At 43.2% G+C, this 15,231-nt stretch overlaps 1 protein-coding gene across 1 annotated transcript in view; it reads right to left on the bottom strand.

Moving 5' to 3' along the window:
- MED13 (mediator complex subunit 13) overlaps positions 1 to 15,231 on the bottom strand; it is a 432,233-nt gene that overhangs the window by 101,674 nt on the left and 315,328 nt on the right. The window contains exons 19-20 of the mRNA XM_033922821.1: positions 4,151 to 4,340; positions 3,477 to 3,915 (exon numbers count right to left, since the gene is read on the bottom strand). Of these exons, the coding sequence (XP_033778712.1) occupies positions 3,477 to 3,915; positions 4,151 to 4,340 (629 nt within the window). The remainder of the gene's footprint in view (positions 1 to 3,476; positions 3,916 to 4,150; positions 4,341 to 15,231) is intronic.

Here is a 15,231-nt window from a genome sequence, read left to right as displayed (position 1 = left end):
TCTGTACTTCTTCCTCCTATCCAATCATATTAGGTGATTTTAATATTCATTTTGAAGACTTCACCAACCCTTTCACCTCAGATATGCTATACTTCCTCAATGACCTTAACTTATCTTCTTTGATATCGTCATCCATGCACAGAGCTGGACATACTCTAGATACAGTGTTAGTACCTAATGCTTCAATATCCAAATTTTCTTTGATGTCTAATAACCCCATGCCCTGGTCCGACCATTCTCTTCTTATCTTTAATTACCATTGGTCTTCCAAAAGACCAAATCAGAACCCCATATCAATAAGATTCTGAAATTATTCTAATTTAGATGCCACCATTGTCTCTTCTAATTTTAAATTCTGTCCTGAATCGTCCCTATTCACTAACATTGACAATCTTCTTTCAGCGTGGAACAACTCAGTACTCACATTCCTTGATGAATTTGCACCTTATCAAACCCAACTCATTTCCAGTCGTCATCAGAAAAGTCCTTGGTTCTCTCCTGAATTACTTTTAATTATAAAACAGTTTTCGCTCCTTAGAAAGAAAATGGAGACACACAAAATCTATCTCTGACCTTCTCAAATATAGGGACCATGCTTCTCACTCTAAAGCTAAAATAGTTAAAGCCAAATCCCTATATTACACTAAACAAATCTCCACTGCCAAAACTACTTCAACATTGTATAGGATTGTACGATCATTAACTACAGACCATTCAAAACGCCCCAAATCCTTATTGCTTCCATCAGTTCAATCCTTGGCTGATTACTTCTTAAATAAAATTGAAAACATCAGATCTACATTTCCACCCTCTGATAATTCAACATCACCTACTCCCACTGGTTCAGTAACACAAAATTTCTGCATACCACTTTCCAAATGTGCTAACTTTAGATTCCCCTCACTTTTGGAACTTCAGCGAATAATCAATTCCATGAACACAAAAAACGCGGGCACTGACTCAATTCCCCCAACGATTCTTAAACAATACTTTGCAACATTCAGTCGCCATATTCTAAAATTAGTTTCTACTAGTTTGACAACAAGCTCTGTTAAAGTTATGTATAATTGTATTATCTGTTTTTACCCTATTTTAAAATGTATATAACCACCTTGAAATAAATGATAAGGTGGTATATCAAATTTGAAACTTGAGCTTCTCTGCCTGACCAGATATATAGATTCTTATTTCCTCTCTCAACTTTATTCTTTCCTTCTAATTTTTCTTGTTGGGTTAAATGCCATCCAACTCCCCAACAACAACAACAAAAAAATTACAGCAAGCTACTTGGAACATGGAAGAAACCAGTGCGCTGGATATTTTTCCCCTCAGAGACCACAAGTGACTCAAATGGTCCATAAGAACAATGGGGTGCGATGATGATGACTTTCATTTTGAGGTATTGAATCATAACTTCGTGATGAAGCATGTCAGGTTGGGCTGAAGCTGAGGTGTGCTGCCTCGAGGGAGGTATCGCCCGGGACTATAGTAAGGATGCCAATTCCTGCTGCAATAGGACTTTAATTTGGTCCTGCAGGGAAGTGCCAGTACCAATGTCGTTAAAGGTACAGTTGGCTCATATTGGCGTTGAGGCATTGGGAACTTAGATGCAGGAGGACGCCCAGTCAGAGAAAGCATCTGGAGCAACGAAGAGCATTCCAAATGTCGACGATTCTGAGGAGTGTAAGATGACGAGGAGGTGGAAATCCGTCTAGAAGGTGAGTGCCAACACTTATTAGAATTTTTTCTAGAAGTCCTTCAAGGTCTGATACATAGATGAGCTGGAGCCCCCTCTGGAAAGAATGGGCAGCTGAATGGACACTGGTGTCTATGTCAATGGAAGAGGCGCCTGGGCTGATAATGGGTCTATAGACATGGTAGAAGTAGACCCAGAAAGCTTCTCAAATTGGATTTAATGGGCCTTTAGAGCCCTTTTTTGCATGCGACTGCAAAGGACCAAGCCTGAAATGGTCCTGTACATCAAGAACACTTCTTGAATCCACTGGGTGTCAGGGACATCAATGGGAAGACTGCTGACACTAAATCAAAGGACTCAATTGTAGGAGCAGTAAAAAAGAATAGTATCCGAAAAGGAGTTGATACTTCCAGTCGCGTCGGAGGAGGAAAATCGCCCAAAAAACATAGAAACTAAAAGAAAATTATATCAAATGTAATAAAATGAAAAATTATGAAAAAACAGTACAGGAAAGCACCTAAAGTGAAAAACATTTACTGCATACAGGAGTGTTTGAAAAACATTGCTTCTTTGCTCCATGGAAAACAAAGAACTGAAGGTCGTGCAAGCTGATGTCAGGCAGGACGACACATGTGCTAGAGTTTTAAAGCAACAGTACACTTTGGTACATGTCCATGCCAGGCTCCCAGAGGGAGAATACACTGCCTGCCTGTCCTCAGAGAAGAACTGATTAGCTGAATGTCATAGACTGGAGTAACTGAGATTGCGTCCATATAAAGTTTGAGGATGACTGGAGGAGGGAGGGGATAAGACAGAATGGGGAAGGGATGGGATGGTTACTATAATTTGTATCTGTTAATGTTGACCAAAATGATTATGGTTTGTGAGAAAATCTAATAAAATTTAAAATGTCATCTTTAAAACTGCTGAGAATTACTCTAGATGGCAAACTGACTATGAAAACTCAGATTAATTATCTTGTTAGAAGTGTTTTTGGACTTTAAGAAAACATACTACTTCTACTTACTACTTATTTCTATAGCACTACTAGACATGCACAGCACTGTACATCAAAACAGCCCTGCTCAAAAGAGCTTACAAGCTAGTCAAGACAGACAAACTGAACAAGAAGGTGCTTCTATACACAGTGCTTAGGTTAGGGTATATTTGCATCAAGATCAATTTAGATTGGTAATGCAAGCACTAATATTAAGTAAATTAGATTACTGCAACAGTTTATCTGGGAATTCTCAAGTGTCTGCTTAAACATTTGCAAACAATACAAAATTCAGCTGTATGATTAATTTATAAATTAAGAAAATCAGACAATAACACCTTTATATATAGCTTTACACTGGTTGCCAATCAAAGTTAGAGTCGTGTTTAAGTTGTGCTGTTTGGTGGTTAAAACATTATATAGATTGACCCTACAAAATATGAGCAATTTAAATTTGTAGGCTATTGATAGACAATATTATAATGTTGTTTGTATGTAAAAGATTGTTCTCCATCTCTTTTCTTTATCAGGCAACCTCTGTATGGTCAATCCTGCTAATTCAAATACAATCTATAGTAACTTTTACCATTTTAAAAAAAGAGCTTAAAACATTTTTGTTTCAGAAATTTAATCTTAATAGTTAACAATGGGATATTTTGTTACTTATATATATCTCAATTTACTTGATCTATTTTTTGTATGTAATCTGCTATGAACTATTTGTTGGCAATAATGGATTTAAATGATTTAACTGTAACTATTATAAACAAAAAATCTCATCACCTTTCAGAAACTTCTGAATGCTGTTGTCCAGGTATGGATCCCACTCCAACTTCTCCAGATGTTCCCGATGGTTGATGAGTTGGCTGCTGCATTTGGCCCCCTTGTCCATTCTGAGCAGTGTTAATCTGTGTAGGCATGCAGCCAGCAGAGGTACTATTTATGCTGGCAAAAGGTGGAAATGAGGAAGGCTTGCTTGTTGCTATTCCACTGCCAATGTTTGAGGTGGTGGTGGTGGTTGAAGTGCTTGAAGTAATTGTAGAAGAGATGGAACTGTTTGCTATGGAGCCACTAGTGACAGCTGCAGAGATAGATGGAGTATTTGCATTCCCAGTGCTACCTGCTGCTGAAGGTTGGTTGGCAGTTGGCTGGTTAACAGGGGAAGCAAGATTTGGCTGGCCAAGTAAAGAACTATCCAAAGGCTGAGAGGCAAGGTAAGGACCTATAAGAAGAGAGGTAGAAATCAGAATAGTGTGACATTTTCAAAAAAGCAAGAAACTTAGCTTGTTTCTTTTAATAACTGCATTTCTTTGTATTCTCTGTTCAAGAACATGTTTATAAGCCTATTTGTTATCACCATGTCTGTAATTTTACTTACATAAAATTATATTTTACTAGTTCTATATTCTTCCTTTTAAATTCTCATGCAAAATAAGCTATAAAATCCAAATGAGTACCAAGATCATATCTGCAAACTTGTGCATAGAGTCGGAGTTTAGAGAATGCTTCACTGTTGCCATTGGCTGCCTGGGAGAACCAATCAGAGACTGACTTATCAACAAGTTTCTTTGCAGCACTAGATCCAACCTTCATGATCCCGTCAGAAAGCAGCCTGGAAATAGGTCTGTGTTGGCCAAGTCTACAGGACTGTACAGACAAGCAAAATCAAGTTAGAAATCTATTATATTTCCTGACAAGATATTTATCATAGCAATAATAATAATAATAATAATCAGCTATGCTTACATCTCTTTATTAAGGGACACCAGGATACAATAAATGGGTCAAAACAAATTTACCAATAAAGCTAACATCTTTCCTGTACTGCCCCAGTGCCTCATCAACATACATTCCTTGATACCTTCTATTTTCCAGTTTTCCCCCTCTCCCTACTTCCCCACCCCCTATTAATCCAGTGCACTCCTAATCCTAGCCCAATAATTTCTAAACCACAACCTATACTATCCAGCTATCCCTACACTATACCACTCTTTCACCAGCCCCCTTCCCATTCAGTCTTCCTCTTCTTTCCAAACCCCACTCATCAAATTATTTAAAATGAAAGACTAGGATCTTACCTGAATAATAATCTTTCTGTTAATCCTCTCAGGAGTCCATACGTATGGGTTATCAATCTGTTCCTGCGAACTGGACTTGCAGAAGGGTGAAATACTTACAGCTTTGAGCACCTCTCTCATGGAGGCGGAGCCCAGAATCCCCTTGCAGATAAGTCACAAAGCAACTGAACTCCACTGGAACAGAATACAAAGAAGGAAGGAAGCAGGTAATGACTCCGCATAAATTACTCAGTTCCCTTCTGCTCCTTAACTTAGAAACAAGAATTAAAACGATGAATTTGAATTTGAATTAGAAAACCAACCTGAGTGCAACAATAAATAAGGAGACAGAGAGTGAAGAATACACTTACATATTTAGGATTTTCTTCACACACAGCTTTCTGGCAGACACGAGGAGAGCTCCCGGGCTAAAATCTACACACATTTGAGACAAAAAGTAGGCAAAACAGTATATATTAAGGTGGGCCTTATGGATTCCTGAGAGGATTAACAGAAAGAAGATTATTCGGGTAAGAACCTAATCTTTCATTCTGTTACATCCACTCAGGAGTCCATACCTACGGTGATGTAATAAAGCAATGGCTGACATCTAGGGAAAGATAGTAGAACCTGCCCACAAGACCAAGGACCCAAAAGCAGTGTCCTCTCAAGCCACTACATCCACTCTGTAAAATCTGCCAAAAGTATGAAGAGAAGACTAGATAGCTACTCTACAAATCTCTACAGGAGGAACTACCTGAGGCTCCATCCATGAAGAGGTGGCACCACTGCTAGAATGCATCTTGAGTGATAATGGCAGCTGTTTACCACAGGAAATGTACAGTATGTCGAAGAGATGGTCATGCAAATTCATCTAGCTATAAAAGGCCTTGGATGCCTGCTTCTATGCCAGGACTAGCTAGTAAGCAAAAAAAGATGGTTATAAAGGTAAAAGTCATCGGTTCTTTCCAAGTACTGGAGCAAAGCTATCCGCATATCAAGCATCCAAAATATTGTGGATTCTATATGGGGACTGGCCCCTGACTCAGAAATCCATGAAGAGGCAGCAGCTTGAAGCTCCTGTCCTGTTAAAGTCATAGAAACAGAGTATGAAGACAGAAAAGGGTCGTCGGCCCAACACGTCTGCCCACTCACAAGAACCCTCCCCTTTAAAGAACCCTTCCTTTAAAAGAACACTCCCTCTAAGCAATTCCCCTAAGCGAACCCACATGTTTATCCCATCGTTTCTTGAAGTCGGGCACGTTGCTGGCCTCAACTACCTGAGGTGGAAGGCCATTCCAACGATCAACCACCCTTTCAGCGAAGAAGTACTTCCTTATGTAACCATGAAATCTCCCACTCTTGAGTTTGAGCGGATGCCATCTTGTTGCCATAGGACCCGTAAGAAAAAGGATATCTTCCTCCACCTCGGTACAGCCTGTAAGATATTTGAACATCTCTATCATGTCTCCCCTCTCTCTGCGTTCTTCGAGAGAATATAACTGTAGCCTGCTTAGGCATTCTTCATATGGGAGATCCTTGAGTCCTGAGACCATCTTAGTGGCCATTCGCTGAACCGACTCCATCCTCTTCACATCCTTCTGATAATGAGGCCTCCAAAACTGAACACAGTACTCCATATGAGGTCTAACTATGGACCTGTACAACGGCATTATGACTTCAGGCTTTCGCCTGACAAAACTTCTTTGGATACACCCAGCATTTGTCTAGCCTTGGCTGAAGCTTTCTCCACTTGGGTGGCAGTCTTCATATCTTTGCTAATGATTACACCCAGGTTTCATTCCACGACAGTTCTTGTTAAGGTTTCACCATTCAGGGTGTATGTTCTGCTGGGGTTACCGCTACCAAGGTGCATAACCTTACACTTTTTGGCATTTAAACTCAGTTGCCAATTATTAGACCATTGTTCCAGTAAAAGTAGGTCCTGCCTCATAGTGTTGGGTGCGGTTGCACTGTCAACCACGTTGCATAGCATAGTGTCATCAGCGAATAGTGTAATTTTACCTCAAAGTCCCTGAGGCAGGTCTCGTACAAAGATATTAAACAGTATCGGACCCAAGACCGAGCTCTGCAGCACTCCACTGGTCACTCCCGACGTTTCTGAGGGGGTACCATTTACCACCACCCTCTGAAGTCTACCACTGAGCCAGTCTCTAACCCATGCCATCAATGTTTTTCTTAGTTCCATCGTTTTCATCTTATTCAATAACCTACGGTGTGGGACACTGTCAAAAGCCTTACTGAAGTCTAAATACACGATATCCAGGGACTCTCCCTTGTCCAGTTCGTTTGTTACCCAGTCAAAGAAGCTTATCAGATTGGATTGACAAGACCTTCCCTTTGTGAATCCATGCTGGTGGGAATCCCTCAGCCTCTTGTCATCCAGAATCATATCCAATTTGTTTTTAATCAACGTTTCCATAAGTTTACACACTATTGATGTGAGACTCACCGGTCTGTAATTTTCATCCTCTGACCTGCATCCCTTTTTGTGGAATGCAATGACGTTAGCAGTTTTCCAGTCCAAGGGACTTTTCCCTTACTTAGGCAGAGATTGAAAAGCACGGTTAACGATTCTGCTAGGCCATCTTTTAGTTCCCGAAGTACTCTGGAGTGTAGATTATCCAGTCCCATGGCTTTGTTCACCTTTAGCTTCGAGAGCTCATGGTATTCATTGCTCATGGTAAATTCAAAATCACGGAACGGGTCCTCCGAGCACTCCCTTGTTTGCAGCTGCGGTCCGGATCTCGGCGCCTTACAGGTAAAGACCGAGCAGAAGTATCAATTGAGTAATTCGGCTTTGTCCAAGTCTGAGTCTACATAGTTAACGTCAGGTTTCCTTAGGTGTACAATCCCGTCTGTGTTCTTTTTTCTGTCACTAATATACCTGAAAAAGAATTTATCCCCTTTTTTAACATGCCTAGCTATATTTTCTTCCATCTGGAGTTTGGCATTCCTGACTGCTGTCTTAACAGTTCTAGATTTCACCAGATAGGCTTCTTTAGCTTCCGGTCATTGTGATTGTAGGATATAAAAGCTCTTTTCTTCTGCTTTACCAGTTCCAAGATCTCTGCGGAGAACCCCTGGGGTCTGTTATTTCTCCGTCGTTTACTCACGGTCTTTATGTAGATGTTGGTTGCTTCCTCCAGGGTAGATTTCAGAGCCGACCACAGTACCTCCACACTGTCCGTTGTGTCCTGATTTTGCAGCGCCTTATAGACAAAATCTCCTATGTTCTGGAAGTTAGCTCCCTTAAAGTTAAGGAACTTTGTTGATGTATTTGACCTAGTGACTCCCTTCCTGAGGTGAAACCACACCATGTTGTGGTCACTGGAGGCCAAAGCCTCACCTACTGAAACCTTTGTGACACTGTCTCCATTGGTGAGCAACAGGTCCAGAATCGCCCAATCCCTGGTGGACTCCAGTACCATCTGCTGCTGCAGGTTGTAGCGGAAAGTTTGTTCCAGTCTACATCAGGCATATTGAAGTCCAACAGCACAGTATCTCCTCGCAGAGTGATGGTCTCGATGTCTTCGATTAGTTCTTTGTCAATGTTGTCTTGCTGTCTTGGAGGTCTGTACACAACACCAAGATACAGACATTTGTCATAGCCTCTGGCAAGGTTCACCCAGAGGGATTCCCCCGTATACTTGACGTCTATGATCCTGGTAACTTTTATGTCCTCTCTGATGTATAGTGCTACCCCCTCCTCCGGTTTTGCCTTCTCTGTCTCGACGGAGCACGTTATATCCAGGTATAGCCATATCCCATCCATGGGACTCCAAGAACCAGCTTTCCGTTATCGCCACCACATCTAGGTCAGCATTTCTCATTTCTGTTTCCAATTCCAGAATTTTATTGCCCAAACTACGTGCATTAACATACATAGCCATCCATTCTCTATGTTTGTTCGGTCTGCATGGAGATTTTCCCGTTTGAGTTAATTTGTCCCCCTCAGTACTGTCTTTGAGGCAAATACTTACCTCAGACTCAAAAATGGAGTGGTTATTTGCCCTATCAGGATGAGAGTGGGTCCCCTCCCCAAGCTCACCTAGTTTAAAGCCCTCTGGAGCAGGCGAGCCAAACGTCGTCCAAAGATGTTCTTCCCTCTTCTGGTCAGGTGTAGCCCGTCTGATCCCTGCAGTCCTTGAAATGCCTCTCCGTGGTCCAGGAAGCCAAAGTTCATCTCTCTGCACCATCCGTATAGCCACTTGTTTGTCCACTGGATACGTTCTTCCCTAGCTCTCCCCTTGCCTCTTACTGGAAGGATAGAGGAGAAGACCACCTGTGCCTCCATCTGTTTCAGCTTCTCCCCTATGGCTCTAAAGTCTTCAGTTATCTTCTCCGGGGTGTTTCTGGTGGTATCGTTCATCCCAATGTGGATGAGGAGCATCGGGTCTTGGGGCTTGATCAGTCTTCCTAAGCAGGTGGTCCAGGTCCTCATACCACAGACAGTGAGGCCAGTCTGGGGCCATCAGGATAAAGACAACAATCCTGCAAAGAACCTGGCCCACCACGGGCCAAGGAGGACAGACAAAAAAAGACTGTCGTGCAGCCAAGACTGGACCAACACATCCAACCTCAAGCTTTTTGGTTCCTCTCTTTGCCTGAAGTGCTTCACTTTCGAATTTTTGGCAGAAGCCATCTAATCCATCACTGGCCTACCCTAGAAGTGTACAATGCGATTGAATACCTTTTGGGAGAGCGACCATTCCCCTGGGTCCAGGAATGGACGAGTTAGGAAGTCAGCTTGTTTTCCACACCTGCCACGAGGGCCACAGAAAGAGCCTGAAGGTGGGCTTTTGCCCACCGGAAGAGCAGCTGAGTCTCTAAATGTAAGGGGGCGCTTCTGGTGCCTTCCTATCTGTTCACATATGCCACTGCTGTGGCGTTGTCGGAGAATATCCTTACAGCTTTGCCCCAACAATCTTTTCCAGCACCTTCAAGGCCAGCTGTATAGCTCTGAGCTTCAAATGATTTATGGACCACCTCTTCTGATGGTGCGTCCACTGACTCTGAAGCAAGCAGTCCTCACAATGAGCTCCCCAACCGAAAAGACTGGCATTGGTAGCGAGAGTCACCCACTCTGATATTTGGAGAGGCATGCCCTACGACAAGGGGATCTCCTGAAGCCACCAGCGTAATCTGTTTATCGCTGTCCCTGTCCATAAACTGCATCTGAAGCGAATGCCTCTGCGGAGACCACTGAGACAGAACAGAGTCCTGAAGAGGATGCATGTGCACCCTGGCCCAGAGAAGCTGCCACAGAGCTCATCACCTGAAGGTAATGCCACACAGTGAGAATCTGCATTGCCATCTGGTTTAGTTCTAGATGGCTCTTCTTGAAGTTAACAATCCAACCCAACTGCTGGAGCAATTCCAACACTCATTGCACCATGGAATAAAGGTAGTACTAAAGGAGGCAAAACCATCGCCCACAAACTGAACACATTTTTTGCGTCTGTATTTATCGAAGAGGATTTATCCAATATACCAGAAGCAGACAGGCTATACACTGGAAATGAAGAAGAGAAATTGACAGGGTCAACGGTCAATCTAGAAGAGGTATACAGACGGATTGATAGGCTTAAAAGCGATAAATCCCTGGGACCAGACAGCATCCACCTGAGGGTAATCAAGAAACTGAAAGGGATTATACCTGAACTGCTTCAACTAATACCCAATCTGTCGATCAAATCAGGAAAGATTCTGGAAGACTGGAAAGTGGCGAATGTTATGCCGATCTTCAAGAAAGGTTCGAGGGGAGATCCGGGAAACTACAGACCAGTGAGTCTGACTTCTGTACCGGGAAAGATAGTAGAGCTGATAAAGCACAGCTACTTACCGTAATAGGTGTTATCCAGGGACAGCAGGCAGATATTCTCACGTATGGGTGACATCACCGATGGAGCCCCGGTACGGACCACTTTAAAAGTGCCTCGCCACTTTAAGAGTTTAGAAAGTTTGCGATAACCCAAACCGTGCATGCGAGAGTGCCTTCCCGTCTGATGCAGGGTGCGCGGTTCCTCAGTTAAGATAAGCTAGCTAAGAAGCCAACCTGGGGAGGTGGGTGGGTTGTGAGAATATCTGCCTGCTCTCTCTGGATAACATCTGTTATGGTAAGTGTGCTTTTTCCCAGGACAAGTAGGCAGCATATTCTCACGTATGGTTGACCTCCAAGCTAACCGAGATGGGATGGTGGGAGTGCTGGCCTAAGAAAATAAATTTTGAAATACAGATTGGCCGAAGTGCCCATCCCATCTGGAGAAAGAAGCCAGACAGTAGTGAGAAGTGAAGGTATGAACTGAGGACCAGGTGGCAGCTGTACAGATTTCCTCAATAGTGTAGATCTAAGAAAAGCAGCAAAAGCTGTCAGAGTCTAACTTTGTGAACTGTGACACGACTTTCTAGTGCCAGTCCAGTCTGAGTATAGCAGAACGAGATGCAGGCAGCCAGCCAGCTGGAAATCGTTCGCTTGAATACAGGGTGCCCTAACTTGTTTGGATCAAAAGAAATTAAAAATTGGAGAGAAGTTTGCTGTGGCTTTGCCCGGTCAATGTAGTAAGCCAAAGCCTGCATACAGTCCAAAGTACAAAGCAGTGTTTCCAGCATGAGAATGAGGATTAGGAAAAAACACAGACAGAACAATTGACTGATTGAGATGAAAAGTGACAACTTTTGGAAAAAACTTTGGATGTGTACACAGAACCACCTTGTCATGATGAAAAACTGTGAAGGGTGAATCTGCTACTAATGCTTGTAATTCAACGACCCTCCTGACAGAGGTGAGAGCAATAAGGAAGACCACTTGCTAGGCAAGAAACTTAAGATGAGCTGTTTCAACAAACTGGAAAGAACTATAGTAAGGTACCAGACAACATGTGGAGGCTGTAGAGGTGGTTTCACAGAGAAAAAAGTTCTTTCATAAACCTGGAAACCAAGTGGAAAGGACTACAATAGGGCCCAACCGATAGGAGAAGGCATGAGGTGTGGTTACACATTAAAAAGCCCTGTCATGAATTTGGAAACCAGAGGATAAGCAGTAAGAGGCTGACCCTCGACAGACAGAGGAAAAGCTGCAATAGCACTGAAAAGAAGTCTGAGATATAGAGAAACAAGACTAGAGTCAACAACAAAAAAGAAAATAATCCAAAATCAATTCCACTGTCAACGAAGGTGGAACATGAAGATAAAGAAGACACCAGGAAGAAAACCTAGGCCACTTTTGATGGTAACATTGTTGAATGGCTGGGTTCCTGGAGACATCCAGAAGTTAACAAACAGGCTGAGAAAGTGAGATGGACACAGCCCAGATAAACCAAACTGTCAGGGGATGTTGACTTCGAATCCTAGAACCTGAAGAAAAAAAATGGTCTGAGATATTGCTTAGACCACTTCCTGAGAAGAAACAGTCATGATCAACCAGTTGTCCAGAAAAGGAAAGACCGGAGAGATGCGGCCACCACAATCAGACACTTCGGGAAGACTCTGGGAGAAGATGCCAGACCGAAAGGAAGGACCTGTACTGGGAATGGCAGTGATTGATTTGAAATTGGAGGTATTTTCTGGAAGCCAGATGAACTGGGATATGTGTTCAGGCTTCTGTGAGATCCAGGAAGCATAGCCAGTAGTTCTGAATGAGGAGAGATGAGTCCTGAAGTACCTCTCAACTAGAAAAATGATAGGAACGCTGAGATCCAGGAAAAATCTCAGTCCTCCGGTGTTCTTGGGAATCAAGTAGAAATGGTATTAGAATCCCTAACTCCTCTAATCGAGGAGGACTCTTCGATGGCAATCGGAGAAGGGAGGACTGTACAGGGTCCAAAACAAGACGCTCTTGGATAAAAGGGTCTGAGAGCAGGGTGAAAACATTGAGCATAGAACCCTGCCCTATGAAGAGGAGAAACCAGAAAACTGAGGTGATAAGCTCTCAGCTATGTATGAGGAACTGAAGACAGCCTTCGAAGAGACAAGGTCTAGACTATAGAACGTTGACATTGACTATGCCCTGAATGGAGGAAAAGATTGAGCAAATCTTCAGTGAAAAGAAGAGTGCGGTGAAGGCAGCTTTTTGGGCTTGACCACAGTGTCCCACCTGGTCTACTGAGTAGGAATGTCCATGGAAGCACTAAAGAGGTCATCCCCCAAATAAGGCGTAATTGCTAGCCTGTCTTGGAGGGTGATGATAAGGTCAGATGCTCGAAGTCAGACCAGATCTGGTTGGAGCAGAAAAGAGGTGCTGAAAAAAAAAAAACACCGTATGCAAGCGGAGAGAAGTGGAATGTGGCAACTGGTTTTTGCCAAGTAAAATGGTTACTGGACCAGTTAGTCAGGATAGGATTCTGGTAAGCTGATTAGCCACTGTGCCCTCTTTGTCCAGAAATACAGAGGCCTACACACTAGCCTGTAGAGCTGACTCCACCAGTAGGGATTCGTTGAAACATCCTCAGTGTTTCTAAAGGCATATAAAAAGTCTCCCGTAAGATATCATGGAAGGGAATCCGAAGAGCCTTGGGTAGTTGACTATAGGTCAAGGTATCTAAAATTCTTTAGAATTTGCAGAGACAACTGCCAAGGGAATGGCACAAGATGCAGACAGTCCCCTAAGGAACCTTGAAAAAGATAATTCCTCAGACACTACTGAAGTGTAAAAGAAAAGTATGTGTTGAAAAACCCACCGCTACAGAAAGATTGGGGGCTTGTTCAAACCCCACCCCTCCCCCCCAGAGATTCAAATCCCAAACTATACAGAATCAATGACAGGGATTCAGTGTCTAAGGCTGGCGACAGTTTAATTTCTGCAGGGCCTTCCCAGACCAAGCCAACACCGGCAACGTTAAAGATGACCGCCGTCGCTTCATATGTCGGAACTGTTGAAGACCTGACTGGCACCAGAGGAGTCGGTGTCGACAAAGGCGTCAGCACGAACAACTGAAAATACTTGAAGTACTGAATGAAATTTGCTGAATTAAAAACTGTTTGGCGGATAGGAAACAGTGAGTGGGGATAAATGGACAATACTAGGATTGGAAAAGCATCACGAGTGGAGTGCCGCAGGGTTCAGTGCTCAGACCTGTACTCTTCAACATATTTAAAAATGACCTAGAAATTGGTACGACGAGTGAGGTGATTAAATTTGCGGACGATACAAAGTTATTCAGAGTAGTGAGGACACGGAAGAATTGCAAAGACCTACAATGAGACAAACACACTCGAGGAATGGGCCGTGAAATAGCAAATGAGGTTCAATGTGGATAAGTGCAAGGTGATGCATGTAGGTAACAAAAATCATATGCACTAATACAGGATGTTTGGTGCTGTACTCGGAGAGCGCCCCCAGGAAAGAGACTTGGGAGTACTTGTAGACAAGACAATGAAACCGTCCGTGCAATGTGTGGCGGCGGCGAAAAGGGTGAACAGAATGCTAAGAATGATTACGAAGGGGATCACAAACAGATCGGAGAAGGTTATCATGCCACTGTACTGGGCCACGGTGCGCCCCCACCTGGAGTACTGCATCCAACACTGGTCGCCATACACGAAAAAAGATATAGTACTACTCAAAAGGGTCCAGAGAATAGTGACAAAAATGGTTAAGGGACTGGAGGAGTTGCCATATAATAAGAGGCTAGAGAAACTGGGCCTCTTCTCCCTTGAGAAGAGGAGACAGAGGGGACATGATCGAAACATTCAAGCTATTCAAGAGAATTGACTTAGTAGAGAAAGAGAGATTGTTCACTCTTTCCAAGGTGGAGAGAACGAGAGGGCACTCTCTAAAGTTAAAAGGAGATAGACTCCGTATAAATATAAGGAAGTTCTTCTTCACCCAGGGAGTGGTAGAAATCTGGAACGCTCTTCCAGAGGCTGTTATAGGGGAAAGCACCCTACAGGGATTCAAGAAAAGGTTAGATAAGTTCCTGCTGGACCAGAACATATGCAGGTAAGCTAGACTCTAGTAGGGCATGGTCTTTGACCTAAGGGCCACCGCGTGAGCGGACTGCTGGGCACGATGGACCACTGGTCTGACCCAGCAGTGGCAAATCTTATGTTCTTATGCATTGCCATCTCACACTCCTGGATCCCCATCTTCTGAAGATGAGCAGCAACTACCACCATAACCTTGGCGAAAGTGCACTAGCCCCATGCCCATTCCTATCACCCCCTCTCCAGCACCATGCCACATCTCTCCCTCCATCACTATGTCCAATATTCCCCCCACCTTGCATCCCCTTCAATCTGTCCCTCTGTTCCCTCTCCACCACCATATCCAACTCAATAAACAATTAATCTGTGAAATTTCTTTTTAAATTATCCACCCATGCCATGCCCCCTAACACAAAAGGCACTTAAAACCACAGCAGAACCAGGTTTTATTTCCACTGTGGCTCCTTATGACTTTGGGCAAGACACTTAACCCTCCATTGTCCCAGATATAAAACTTGGATTGAAAGTCAACTAAT

Source organism: Geotrypetes seraphini, chromosome 15 (genome assembly GCF_902459505.1).
Source record: "Geotrypetes seraphini chromosome 15, aGeoSer1.1, whole genome shotgun sequence".
Classification (NCBI taxonomy): Eukaryota; Metazoa; Chordata; class Amphibia; order Gymnophiona; family Dermophiidae; genus Geotrypetes; species Geotrypetes seraphini.
This window is presented reverse-complemented; position numbering and strand designations above follow the sequence as displayed.